Source organism: Podarcis vaucheri (assembly GCF_965113315.1).
Source record: "Podarcis vaucheri genome assembly, chromosome: 15".
NCBI classification, from domain to species: Eukaryota; Metazoa; Chordata; class Lepidosauria; order Squamata; family Lacertidae; genus Podarcis; species Podarcis vaucheri.
The window spans coordinates 26,023,433-26,037,511 of NC_138753.1; the positions used below are offsets into that span (position 1 = coordinate 26,023,433).

The 14,079-nt window shown below is 47.5% G+C and overlaps 1 protein-coding gene across 2 annotated transcripts in view; it reads right to left on the minus strand.

The window, feature by feature from the left end:
- Positions 1-522: 522 nt before the first annotated feature.
- Positions 523-14,079, minus strand: part of LOC309519821 (alpha-1,2-mannosyltransferase ALG9-like) — a 34,013-nt gene continuing 20,456 nt past the window's right edge. For both annotated transcript variants that reach the window (XM_082201014.1, XM_082201012.1), the window contains 7 exons: positions 12,046-12,168; positions 9,305-9,459; positions 8,505-8,634; positions 7,420-7,567; positions 4,982-5,111; positions 4,090-4,220; positions 523-1,246 (listed from right to left, as the gene is read on the minus strand). In XM_082201014.1, the coding sequence (XP_082057140.1) occupies positions 1,123-1,246; positions 4,090-4,220; positions 4,982-5,111; positions 7,420-7,567; positions 8,505-8,634; positions 9,305-9,459; positions 12,046-12,168 (941 nt within the window). In that variant the 3' untranslated portion in view covers positions 523-1,122. The remainder of the gene's footprint in view (positions 1,247-4,089; positions 4,221-4,981; positions 5,112-7,419; positions 7,568-8,504; positions 8,635-9,304; positions 9,460-12,045; positions 12,169-14,079) is intronic.

The window sequence follows — 14,079 nt, forward strand, 5'->3', positions numbered from 1 at the left end:
CTCATTGGATGCTTAAAATGTCAGCTCTAGCCTCAGAAGGGAGACCTTGGCCTTCCCATCATGAAATAAATCACCTGTTGCTCTCGCATGTTGTCAGCACTTTTCTCATCTACTTTTGAGGCTGTGGATGATGCAGTTAGACTGGAGCTTTGGGTTCATGAAAGACAGAGAGAGACCAACACACGCACTTTCCTTCCATACCTAAAACTGCATTTGGGGGTGGTACAAGCCTAATTTTTAATCACTAATGACACAGTTTCATAGTACATACAGTGCAGACTGAATGAGAAGCCACTGTATTCCACAGCGAAAGGTGTGCAGTGAGGAGGAGAGCTCCCTTCCGCACTTTAGTAAATTTGGAAACATTACAAAGCCAGACATTTCACAAAGAAGCTAGAATGTAGAGGGGGGTGAAAGGAAACTTAAAACAAAAAAACACCCTACACAAACCCCTGTGTTTTGGCAGCAGCTGACAAGACAGACAATGGAGGTTTTTAAAATAAAAACCCACTCACGCACAAGTCAATGTTTCACTAAATTATGTAATTAACAGAGTCACAGTTCTCGAAAGTGCAAGTTATTTCTGCTCCATCTGAGTCAAGGAGGGCCTTTCCCCCGGAAGACCCACCAGGGAGCGTTGTGCATTCCTGCTGGTGAGGCTGTTTTCTCTCTCCAAAAGCCCTCTTAAAACACACACATACACCCCCCCCAAAAAAAAACTTCCCTCCGGGGTTGGCGAGATGTTCTGTGGTGGAGGGGAAATACTGAAAGACCCACAGCAGCCCCAGGCTACCTCTCAGCCAGAAACCTGGTAAACTTTCGCACAAACCAAGATTTTTGCTCCTGTTGACTCCTCAGCAAGATGACGCCTTGCTCATACTTTCCAGGAGTTTCTGAAAGCGAAGCAGAGCCCCCAAACAATGGCAGATCAGAGGGTCAATAATATTGCAGCACAGCCAGCCAAAAAAGGGAAACCTTCCCAAGCATTTCCCTACCTACCCACCCACCCACCACAGCCACTGCCACTCTTACAAAAAATGGGAGTGGGCAGGTGGGATTGAGACCCCTGAAGCAGAAGCCAGCATCTTCAGCTGGTTCTCGTTGGATCCCCAGAGGCTCGAGCTAGCCTCCAGCTTTCTTCCTGGCTTGCTTGAAGCGCCGAGGCTTCAGGATGGTATAGTTCATGTACGTCGTGTGCTGGTGGGACAGGAAGGGGATGTAGAAGGCCCGAAAGAACTTTGAGGACCTGGAAAACCAAGGAAGCTTTTGAAAATAAAATGTATGACACACACACATTGCTAGCTATTAATAGCAAACTTGGTGGTGGGAAGGCACCAAAACAGGCCTACCCACAGAGAAAGTGAGGGTTTCTAAGACTCCCTAGATATGCAGGGGAAAATTAGAACATTAAGGGTAGCTGAACATCACTTATAGGGAAAGGGGAACAAAAAAGAATTTGACAGGGAGGGCTGGCCTGCTTAAAGCCCCTGGTCGCTTATTGTATGCTTGAGGGGGTGGGGAAGTGCTAAGGCAGCTGGTGGGGAATGGGGAGGGTCTCCTTGGTTTAAAAGTGCTGGCACATGCCTTTGCTGCCTCAGCTGGGATCCCTAATCCATCCCGCCCTTTCCTCCCCCCAGAACTGGAGCGCTCAGCCAATGCAGAATTAAATGGACCCAGACAAAGCTGCTGCCTGAGTAGCATAATTAGTCGATGGCTCTGAGTGCTCTCTAATTCAATTAGCAGCACCATTTATCAAAGCCAACTGAGAGTTACCACGGCACTGGCTGACGTCAATGGGGGACTCTTTGTGTCCCAGAAGCCTCTGGTTCAGCAAGCATGAATCGAGCAGCCAGGGTCATTCAGTTTCCCAGAGAAGAGAAACAGTAGTTGTGAGAAAGATAAAGCGCACTTGTCAGGCAGCGGGCGCAGAGTGGCAGCCCAGTGCAGCAGCCCCCACTGGCTCTCCTGTGTTTGTGCACTGGTCCCTCCTTCCCCAGCCTCCAAGCCCAAAATGTTACTTGAAATCCCGTTTCTCAGCTACAGCCCTGCTATATTACTACGTTTACACAAATAGTTTCAAGCGCAGAATTGTGGCACTCTCAGGTACAGAATGCAGCAGGAGCAGCTAAACTTAAGGCCCACCCATGTAGAAATTCCCTGAGAACACAGAGCAGTGGTCACGGTCAGTACGGTGGTTTTTGATTTACACAGTGCCGGAGACCACAAAGGGGGGCAGAGAAACAGACAGTTGTTAGTCCACATTCTCCCCTTGAGGGTTCAGGAGTTAGGCAGCTGGCTGCGCTGCAGTGGAGGTCAGCCGAGCTGAGAGAGGGGCAGCCAGCCAGAGGTTCGAGTCCGTTTGCAAGCAGCCACGTGACCTCCCCTCTCCCCATCTCCTCGGTCAAATTCCAGTCTCTGAAAACAGCCAATAGCTATTAACAGATCCATTCCCCTGCACACACCCGCCACTCTCTCTTTTTGGAACCGCTATGTTTGGATCGGCGGAGCAGCTGCCAGATCTAGAGGCTGCCAAAATCCAGCATGCCCCCGGCTCTCGCTCTTCCTCCCTCTGAACCAGGAGCAAGCAGTAACCAGCTGTCACTGCTACAGGCAAGTCAACGGAGGGTCTTCCACCAGGTTCCCATAGAAAGGAAGGAGTGGAAAGGGCTCAGGGCTTCAATTCATGCTTGCTGCTTAGAATATTTAGGAATTAAACATATGCCAAGACTGAGCCCCAGTAACTTTTCAGTTTTTAAGCCCCCCCTTTCCCTTTGGAACATATAAAATAATGAAAGTGACACTTCCTCTGAGCATGTGCAGAACACGTACTGCAGAACAAACACATCTGACATTTGAGGAAAGGATTTCCCCAAGGTGAGGAGGGCAGAATTAAGGTGAGATATCTTCCTTTTCAGAAACTAAAGCACTGGAGATATTTGTCTCACTGTCAATGCATTTCTATATGTTTTGCAAGTGAATAAGCCAAACTACAGTGAAAAATACCACTTCATCACACACAGAATTATTGCCAGGCTGCACAAGCTATGGAATATTTAACACAATGTAATTTCTTCAGATTCAGTATCTGCAGAAGTGGCCAAGGATGGAAGCAGCTGCTTTGGATGCTGCCTCTCTGGGTCGCCAGCACAGTCAGCTGCACCTCCTCCTGCCGCCACCCCCACCCCCCGAGCTGCCAATTGAGATTCTCCAGCAAGCTGGTAACCTATTAACACATCTCCCACTGCCACCTTCCTTGGGGAAATTCTCGCAGAGCTGGCTTCCCATCCACCCACTCATCAAGCTTTTTATTTGTTTTTTTAAAATAACAATTCTCGATCATGCTCTTATCTTTTAAAATATATAAAGAGAAAAGCGTGGGGAGTGCTGGGGAAGCCAGACAGCTGGTGAACACTTCGGAGGAGCCAGACATGTCGCAGCCGTCAACGTGAGGCTGGAAGGGGAAGAAGAAGTGGATTGCACGGGACCCAAAATCCCACCCTCAGTGTCTCATGAGGCTGGCAGATCTTTCCTGAAAGGTGAGCCCCCCTGGGACCAGTAGACTTGGGAGCAAAACCTCAGCCAGAACAGTTGCCGAGAGGAGGAAGAAGATGACACAGGGGTAATGCAAATTTAGAAGTGAGGGGATGTGATTAACTTCACACCTCAGTAATCTTTTTAGCAGTCTACTCACTTGCAAGGGAAAGGGGGGAAGGAAGGAAGAAGAGTGCTGCTGGCTGCCAACAGTCCTCCCTGCTGGGGGGGAATTCCTTCCTTCTCAACCTCTAGCATGACTCAAACCCTGAGCCAAGTCATCCCAAAAGGAAACTTCATTGAAAATCCACCAGCAGTGCAGGCTGTTGCCATTCCAAACATCACCGTCATAAGAAGCAGACAGAGCAGGTGCAGTTTGCCAGTGCAGGTTAAGAGCGCGCACACATGGCTACTGCTCCCTTTTTCAGGTAACGACTTTTCCATCCCCGCCCTCCCAAAAGATACAAGATCCCTAATTGAGTTTTGCAGAGATCCCCAACTAGGCAGAATACGCCCCCTATAGCTCTCCTTTTCCCCTTGTGCTTTTCAGCATCTTACCTTGAACTATCCAGGAAAGGCTTGTAAGCGATACTTATCCATTCTTCCCTGTTGGCTGCATACCGTGGCTCCCTGGGTGCTTCGGTTGCAGTGTCTAAATCCACCAGGTAATGGCATTTGGAAATGTCAAACTGGAAGGGAGAGAGGACATTTTGGGTTGGTTCCCATCTCCCACAGGGATGCAGCTCACACAGCATCAGGACTCCTGCTCTTTGCAGGGACAACATCTCCTTGCCTGTCTCATCAGTACAGTGGTACCTCAGGTTACATACGCTTCAGGTTACATACTCCGCTAACCCAGAAATATTGCTTCAGGTTAAGAACTTTGCTTCAGGATGAGAACAGAAATCGGGCTCCAGCGGCGCAGCAGCAGGAGGAGACCCCATTAGCTAAAGTGGTGCTTCAGGTTAAGAACTGTTTCAGGTTAAGTATGGACCTCCGGAACGAATTAAGTACTTAACCCGAGGTACCACTGTACAAGAACAACAATTGGGATGCTTTTCTGCATTACAGCTGTCTCACATATGCACATTTGGGCCACAGGTTGTACTGTGCATAAGAGTTTATGTTTTTAGGACCTGGGTGTATCTATTCTGCTTGCATCCTGTGACAACTTGGTGACAGAAGTTACTTTTTTTTAAAAAAAAACAACTTCGAGTGTCCAGGCACTTATCATGGAAACAGCTTTGTCCAAATGCAATGGGGCCCCCCAGCTATGGTCGCTTATGTTTAAACAGGTACGTAGGAATCCCCCACATGCCAAAGAGAAGTTCTGCCCTGAAAGAAATCAAGAGTGCTGTTTCCCATTGGGCACAGCAAGCGTGTCCTGTCCAAGGTACCAGAGAGAGAGAGAGAGAGAGAAAGAGAGAGAGAGAGAGAAGATGTCACTTACGTATCTGGAGGGCTCTTCCTGGTTTTGGTCGTTCATGTCTGTTGGAATGATGCGAGTGGCCATTGGTCCCTTGGCAAATGGTTTTGGCAACTGGCCCCTGAACTCTGATGGAATGAACTGAAGCTGCCAACTGCAGGGAGTAAGAGGGAGGGGGTGATATTAAACCCTGTGGGCTTTTAACTTGCAAGTAAAACGCCACAGCAATAACCCAGCAAGGCAAAGGCTGTGAACACAGCTTGGGGTTGCCAGCTGTCCGCTACAGAACAGCTCACCGTAATCTGCAGGCCACAGGATGAGGACATGCCTGTGATTCCTTCATGGGTGAATCAGGATTTGGGAGTGGGGTGTGTCTGTGCATGCTCACAGTCCCATTATCATTAACTGCTCTTCATGTTACATATTCTAGGGGCTTCCCTCATCAGAGGGCTGCAGACCATGGGGAAATGGATTGCTACAGTTGTGACAGGCCATTGGAGGGGGGCAGTGATAGGGGGAAATGTGCAGCACTCCTGAGAGTGCAAAGAGAACAAAGGCCAGAGTCAGGTAAAGAGGAAAACAAACAGGCTCTGTAGGTACAAAGCCTTGCTAAATTCACATTTTGCCTACAAGCACCAAGAAAGTTTACAGCTCAGGTATCATTCGGAGCCCGTCTGCTGCAACAGGGTCAGAACAACCCTGGCAGAAGGTGCTTCAGTGGGGCAGGAGATCCAGAAAGCCTTTTTGTCCTTGATGCTCCTTAACTCATGCTCCAGTGACTCCAAGAACACAGCCCTCGGCTGCTGCCTGAGCCCTAATCACTGGCAAGGCCAGAGCTAATCCCAGCTCTTGCAACGCTGCAGCAGTTTTGACGTAGTCTTGGGCGAGTTTTGTTCCTCTTAATCATCAATCCCTTGTGACGGTGTTGGGATTTAATGCCTCATTCTCTTTCTCTCTTTTTTTAAAGGTGGGGGGGGGAGAGATATCCATCTGGTGCATTATGGTCTAGGTACCGTTAGGTTATTAAACCCTTGAATTTACAGCTACAGTAACGTCTGTGCAGGCAAAGCTGCCTCGATTTGAAGCTGAAGGCGCAGGCATAAGCGCAGCCTGACGTGAGCATCGGTGTCACCACGGAAAGCTAAATGCAAAGCTGTCCTAATCAGTAGCACACACAACACACCCAGCCAAAAAAATCCCACTTGAAATTCTGTCTTCAGCCAAACCAAAGTACATTACTGTGGGAGCTGGATTTGGCCATCTGCACTACCTGAGCAAATCTGAATCATGTCTCATCTTTTGAAAAGTCATTTTCTGCAATTATTTGCATAATGGATGCAGATGAGGGGGGGAACAAGCAGCTCACAGAAGCTCCTGTCCCCTTTGTATTATCGGCAGCCATGAGACCTAGAAACCTTGCTTTGTGGGGTTTTTAAATCCTGAAGTGGGTTTTATAGGAAACTGAATTCTGCTCCTAATTCCACATTCTGCATTTTTTTTGCTGCAGTCCTGCAAAATTACTTGTTTCATAAATTTATTTACTGCTTGATTGTAACAAACAAACATGCTCAAAGCGTTTACAAAAAGAATTGAGCAATAAATATATTAGTAAAAAAATAAAATGAAACATTCGAAAAATTAAACCTGGCAATAAACCAAAAACACATCAAAATTGCAACCTCAACACAACACAACACTGCCCAGTGTTTATGTCACAATGTCCAGGTACTCTCTCCATCTCACCGGCCTCAACACCTTCCTTTGATTCCTGCAGTGGCCAAAAGCAACCCAGTTCTCATCACCATCAGTGAGCCTGGGGGAACTTGGCCATTGCAGCTGCTAATGAGGTTCTCTCTCAAACTATGGAAAACAGCAGCAGATCCTGGTTTCAAATCTTGGTTAAGAGGCAACCTTAGTTAAAAGCTGGCAAACCTGGGAGCCAGAGGAGGACACTGTTCCATGGTCCTCAGTCTTCTGTTGCTGTGTGATCTACTTTGAAAACTGAGAATGTAAAAAGAGCTCTGCTGGATTAGGACAAAGATCTAGTCCAGTGACCAACCAGATCCCCATGGGAAACTCTCAAGCAAGACATGAGCATAGCAGCAGCATTCTCCCCTCCTGCGATTCTCAGCACCTGGAATTCAGAGGGGAAACTGCTGCTTGTTTGTTTTTAACTGCTGCTGGTTTGGCTAGTTAGTTTGTTTTTTGTTTCTAAGCAGCATTTTCTCTTGTTTTTAGGTTTTACTTTTATCTTGTGCTGCATTAATTTTGTATAAGCCACCTCATGCGCTTTTGGAGGACGACGGGGCATAAATGACCTGGAAGGCTGACAATGTGAGCAGGTAGCATGGACACCGGTCCACCCAAGTATTTACTCCTGGTCTATGCACAAATTGGTTATCTAGGGGGATGAACAGCACCTGCATCCTTGTGGGATAAACCCTGTTTGTGTCTTGACTTACTTATCTGGCAGGAGGAAGCTGCTGGGGAAACGGTACCATTCCTTCCCCACACAAACGTGAACCGGCCTCCCCTCTGGCACAGTGTGGATTGTGGGATCAGTGGCGATTCTGTGGAATTCTGGGTACAGGTCGAGGGGCCCATGGTAACCTAAGAGGAAGAGACACTGCAAGTGAAAAAAAAGGAAGAAGATTTGGCTGTGCCTTTGTGCCTAAACAATTTTAGGAACCTCTTCAAGTCAGCATGAGCTTCCCTGAGCTATGATGAACTGTGAAAATGCCCTTCCCTTGCACTTAACAAAGTGAACCAGAAATTTACACTTTTGAAAATGCCTTGTAAGGAGCCAAGCCACTGGCCCATATAGCTCAGCTTCTTATCAACTAGGGATAGAAAACCCCTGGAACTCCAAATATTGGACTACATCACCCAGCATCTCTGACCACTGGTAATGTGACTGGGGCTGATGGGAGTCGGAGTCCAACAGGCTCCGGCCAGCAGTGGCTCTCCAACATTCAGTCAGAAGTCAAGACTCTCCCAGTCTTACTTGAAATGCCAGAGACAATATCTAAACCAGGGACTTCCTCAGTTTCTTAGCCACTATGCCACAGAAGCTCTTATGATAAGGCCTCTTAACTTTAAAAGGGGCTCCTGCATGTGCTTTGCTAAGCATCCTAGGTTAGCTACCCAATTTCAGAACACATCTGAAGGATTTTACATTAAATCCCAAAGGCTCTGGGTAGAACACAGTATCCTTAAATCAGGAGAGAAGCAAAAGGGGCAGGAGAGAAAGAACCAAAAGAGTTGTTAAAATCTCATGGCTACCACCAATATTAACCACCAGCGCAGACCAAAAGGCCTGAAAGACTCCCAAAAGATGGCTAGGCTCAGACTTTGGCAAATGGGAATTCCAAAGTTGTGATTCAGCTACCAAGAATGCCATTCTCCGCAGATGGCACGCTGGTGGTCAGGTGTCTCCTGCTCCATGGTTTCTGGATAAGGGAGGAGTAAGCTGCCCCTGAAATGCATTACGCTGTTTGTTTGTCCACCTGGAACTAATAAGCGGCAGGGCAGCCTCTCCAGAACCAACCTCTGAACAAAGCTACGGAGCGCGACAAGGACAGGAGCCCAAAGACAAAGATGGTCCCCAGGGCCAGCCAGTTTGAAGAGACCGTGTAGTGCTCCAGGCGGTAACGTTGAAATATGAAGTGGTAACATTTCTGAGAAAGGGGAGAGAGAAAAGCAAAATATGAATGCCATTTAGACTACAACAAGGGGAGGGAGGAATAGAGCTCATTTCAATAACCCAGTGGAGGAAGAGGGTGGCTGCTGCAAAGAAACCTCTAACAGCCTTTCCACAAGATTATATTTCTGCACAAGTTTGGGAAATACAAAGCGGAATGGGATGGTGCAGCTGGCGCTTTCCAGATGCTGCCATCATCCCTGGCCACTGGGGCTGAAGGAGTTGTGGCTCAAAACATCTGGAGGGTACTGGGTTGGCAAAGGCCGCACTGGAGCATCACTGGGAGACAACAGTGTGGAGACTCATTTTGGTGCCAGCTGCCCACTTTTATACTTTTTTTTTTGGCACAACCTCAGACCAATTTTGAGAGCTCCCAGCCCAGGACTCCTGTTTGCGACTGGGACCACAGGAAGAAAAAATCTCCTTGTGTGTTCCTAGATAGCACAGATTCCTGCAAATCTCTCTCTCTCTCTCTTTTACTATTGCTTCATGCCAACTCTTGAGGCTACATGGAAAGCTCATGCGTCAAGTTGGGAACTCAAAGCAATGCGGTGAAGGGGGAACCACCTAGCATGAACATGGCTTTGCTTAGGTGTGGCCCCTCTTCACCTGCACCCACACTCAGCCATCGCCACCCCCAAACGCACCTGAAGGGCAGAGAGTCCTACAGCACCACATAGGCAAATGAGGGGGTAGATGGGATACAGAAACCTCTCTTCTTTGTGAGGCTGGCTGAAGAAAATCAGGATCCAGATGTACATGGGAGAAAGCGTCAGCCAGTAAGGCCGTCCCAGATTCTGAACTGGAAGAAAAAAGAAAAAAAAGGGGGGGGTTAGTTCCAGGAAGGGAGAGGCTCAAGGACAACCAAGGCATTTGGATCAGGACCCCACCACACCCTTATCTTGGAATGCAGCACTTTGCTGTTTATTTCAGCTCTCTGTTGGGCTTTTGGGTGGGGAAATCTGATGCGGGCTTCATAGGCTGCGTACACACTATGCCTTTAAAGCACATTTGATGAATGTTTTCTCCCTCAAAGAATTCTGGGAAATGTAATATGCTAAGGGTTGCTGGGAATTGTAACTCTGGGAGGGTGCCCATAATTCTTTTAGGGAAATAATGAATGTGCTTTAGAGGTATGCACAGTCACACATGAAGGCACTGTTAACTCTGAAGACCACCACTGACAGGGTAGGATCACTCCTTCCTGCTCTGTTTGTGAGCATCCATCTGGCTGCTGCTAGAAACGGAAAACTGGGCTAAGAAAACCCTTGGCCTAATCCAGCAATGCCCCTCTTGCATCCTTATCATCAGGCATGACCCAGCTTTATGAAGCTTGCTTTATGGAGCTTCGATGTGAACCCTGAGCTACATAGGTACAGGGGCTTCTGCCATTTCTCCTCAGTGCCAGTGAAAGTGCCTGGTACACAACTACTAAACACATCTCAAAGCCACCTGATCTTGGGCAAAGGTATATGATTAATGCATATACCTCAAATTTCACAAATAAATACTTTCCCCCAGGCTTATAAGCAGAGCGATAGGAAAAACGAGAACAGTCTTTGATTTACCAGCTACCTGCTAGGTGTTGTAGAAGTTCATCCAAAGGGGAATTCTAAGGAGCCTAAGATGTTGAAAGAAAAATGTGCTTGCTTAGGGGCAGGCACTTCTAAAACCTCCAACGCTTTGTTACAGCAGCAACAGAGTACACCAAGAACTCTGAACGCACATTCTCTCTCTTGAAGGAAAACAAAACCAAGGCACCACCTCCCTTGTCTCCCCTCGAATGAAGCAGGAAGTCATTTATTTGGAAGTAACAGCAATTACTTCAATTTGCAAGGGCTGCAGAGGCAGCTCAATATATGTCAAAATCCTGAATTGCCCCCAAAAGGAAAAGCTTAGGGTGTTAAAGCAAATCAGGATTGAACAGCGCTTCACAAAGCCCGTGAGAACAAGGCGTGCAAGTGAAGGAACCCCCCCCCCTGCCGCCGCTTCGGGACACAATCTGCTAAGCAGAAAGGCATGAAAGGGGTAGTTACAGCAGCCTCCACTACTGGGCTTGGCTGGCAAGAGGCCTTTATGTTTCCCACAGTGCATGCGGCGCCCTTTGCAGAACGTGAGCGTTTAGTGCACTCTAGTGGACATCCCTGGATGTACAAGCCTTCATTTCAGAGATGGGCAAGACAGAAAGACAAACATGGCCCACCAGTGGACCACTGGTCAGTATCTGGCAGGCACCCCCCTCCCCAGTGCCCCACTAGTTTCTGGGATTTTTTTGTTTGTTTGTTTCAAAACAAAGAATGCTGGAGTTTTCCAGAGCTTGGTCTGATCCAGAATAGCACTTCTTGTGCTATTAAGCAGGTGAGCCTTCTCAGGAACACCTAGCAGGAACAAGTTACGCCTTAACTATTTAGAGATCCGAAGTATATGCTCCCACTTTAAAAAATTCATTCACATCAGTGACCTCCAGGGATGCTAGTAACAAATAAATACATTGGGCCACAGCAGTGTGAAGCCAGCCCACCCCTGTGGAAAACCAGGCGGGGGGATGTTTCAAGTTCCTCTATCCTTGTGGTGTTTTTCAAAGCTAAAATGTGCAAAGAAGGAACTTGTGTGTCTGCCCTGTGGCAAAGCTGGGCTGCTGCCATTTGCAAGTTGTTTAACTTCTATAAATACTGGATAAGCAAGCCTGCAGCTAGCAAAGAAATTATTATTTTTTAAATAAAATAAAATAAACATTTCTGAGGCGTCAGGGCAGTAGGGGACCAGGCAGGGGTTGTGGAGGCAGGCTTGATGCTTTTTTAAAAAAAGCAGTCCTGATTGGAGAACTGGTGCCCTTTGATCGCACACAGCCACTGAGTTACAGAACAAGAATTTCAGAAAGGGGGGAGAAGAAAACAGAAAGCAGTGAGGTTGCATATGCAAGGCACACTTTATTCCTGTTAAGTACTTATACTCTGCTTTTAAATTTAACAAAAAGCTTCCAAGGTGAGTAACAGCCACCAGCACTAGCCAGAGAAGAAGATACAAGGAGTTGCAGGCAGACATCAAAGTTCCTGCTCCCCAGCCTTTGGAAAGTCCTGCTCAAGCTCCACTTGGACTTCCAGGATTCCAGCAAAAGCCACCTCAAACTTCTAATGCTTTTCTGGCGGTCATAAGGTCTAGAATCCTACTTCAATTTTTTGTGGCGGGTAATAGCAGGTTCTCGGCACACGAAATTCCGCCTGAGGTTCCCTGACTGCCCTGTCCTTCTGTGGCTGCTCTGAACACTTGCAGTCAGGAAGGATTTGGCCAATTCCACCAAATGAAGTTGCGCTTGCAAGCAAGCTGTCGCCTGACAGTCATACCATAGCTTCTAGCTGAGCTCCCAAAAACACACCGCGGCACTCACCATGAAATTTCTGCAGCAGACTTTCCATGAGGGAGGTCAGAGGTAAGGCCAGGAGTGCCAGCACAAAGGCCACGTTGAAGTTCAGAAAGCCATTTATGAAGTAGAAAGACCAGGGCTCTGTACCTAAGGGAGGCAAAGAGAGAAGAGAAAATTGGGGGGGGGGGAATGTTGCAAAGGTGTAATATTTTCATACAGACTCCTGAAGAGGGCTCGTGATGCCCTTCTGCAGTCAGGGCCTATCACTTGAGACAGAGACTCTCCAGGGCAATAGGAAAGTTCTGGACCCAGCAATTCCTCAGGCCTCTCCAGAACATAAAGAACAGCCCTCTAGCCAAAAGATCCAGCAGATGCCTCTGGGAATCCCACATGCTGGGCCTGAATGCCGCAACTTTCCCCCATGGTTCCTCCCCAGCACCCGTTATTTCAAGATATACTGCCTCTAGAATTGGTGGCTTCCTATAGTCATCAAAACCAATAGCCATTATATCCTCCTCACACATTACTTTTTATTTTTTAAGCTTCTTGCTTATTTTAAGTGTTCACCTAAGATGTAAATGTGACGTTCAGGCGTGAACTTTCATATCGGACAGAGATGTTTGTCAAGAGAGCAGGGATGAACTGCAGCTCACTTTTAAGGGGGGGGGACAACCCATAGTAAACACAGGCTCCTTGCTCAGCAACACCTGAAATGACAACTGGCAATCTGCAAATTTCAACCAGGTTTGGTATCTAGCAAGAGTCCAATTATTATTTTCCCCTCAGACCAGGTTAATATGTCCTGTAACATGCTGGCTGTAGTTATTTATCATTGCTCCTTTTTCTTCACATACATGGTGCCCTCTGGATGCTTCAAACTGCAACAGCCATGCCGGTTGGGGCTGATGGGAGTTGTTCTTCAAAACATCAGGAGGGCACTAGTTTGGGGAAGGCTGTCACACAGAGTCATGCAGAAAGGGGAAAGGGTGCCTTGCTCTTGGGGTCCTCAGCAATTCCAAGGCAGCTGACCTTCCCCCCACCTGCCATGGCAAAGAACAAACGGTTCTTCTTTCTCTTCCTCCACCCCTTTAATTCTTTAGCAAAGGTGCTTTCCCAATTTAGAAGGCTTGGCAGAGGCACAGGAGATTCAAGGGATTAGAATAGTTCTGGGGTAACGCTGAATTGCGTAGTGGAGCTATAAAAAGCACGCAAGGAACAAAAGACATTGCGGTTCCACCTCAATTTAGAACGATTCATCCAGCAGCTGGCTGCAGACAGCCCTGTGAAGCAGACAACCTTCCCGACTTACTTTAGCTGATCTCTTCTTCTCCTTTAAGACCCATGGCTCTCTCAAGAACAAGGGCAGCCCCCCCTTTAAAGAGGTGCAGAAGGTTGCTGGAGGGAAAATGGGGTTTTCTTCACCCTTCCTAGGCCAATGTGTATTTGGGGAAGTCATGATCCCCAACAGAGCAAAGTCAACAGCCCAAAGGCCAGCAAGACAGTCATCTATTTGTGGGGGTTTCTGAACTTGTGGGTGAACATTCTCTAGGAACAAAGGCCAGTACCACCTGCCGCTTAGTAGAGACAAAAGTAAAAAGGATGACATTGTGTGTCTTTGCCTTGCTTTCGTCTCCTGGGGGGCTTCTTCAGTAGCAAATTGCTATGAGCTTTTGTATCTTTGGAGTGGGGCTTGTTAAGTTTTAGGCCAATATGGCCACCACGTTACCCAATACTGTTTCAGCACAAGGTAAGAGCATTGCCACTGCTATGCACATTATCAAGCAGTATCAAAGCATGGAAGCTAAGAAACACTCCAGTAATGCAAAGAGCCAAGGTCACACTCACTTTAGTCCTCATTGCTTCCTGAAACTAAACCCAAGATTACATTCTTCTCTTACTCCCTTGTCTCCATTTTCCTCTCCTCTGTCAATTGCTATGTTTCTGCTTCTCTTCAAAATTTATATCTGATCCACATTGGGCCTATGTTAGCCATGTCTACTCTGAGTAAGGCTAAGGTAAAGGTACAGGGACCCCTGACTATTAGGTCCAGTCGTGACC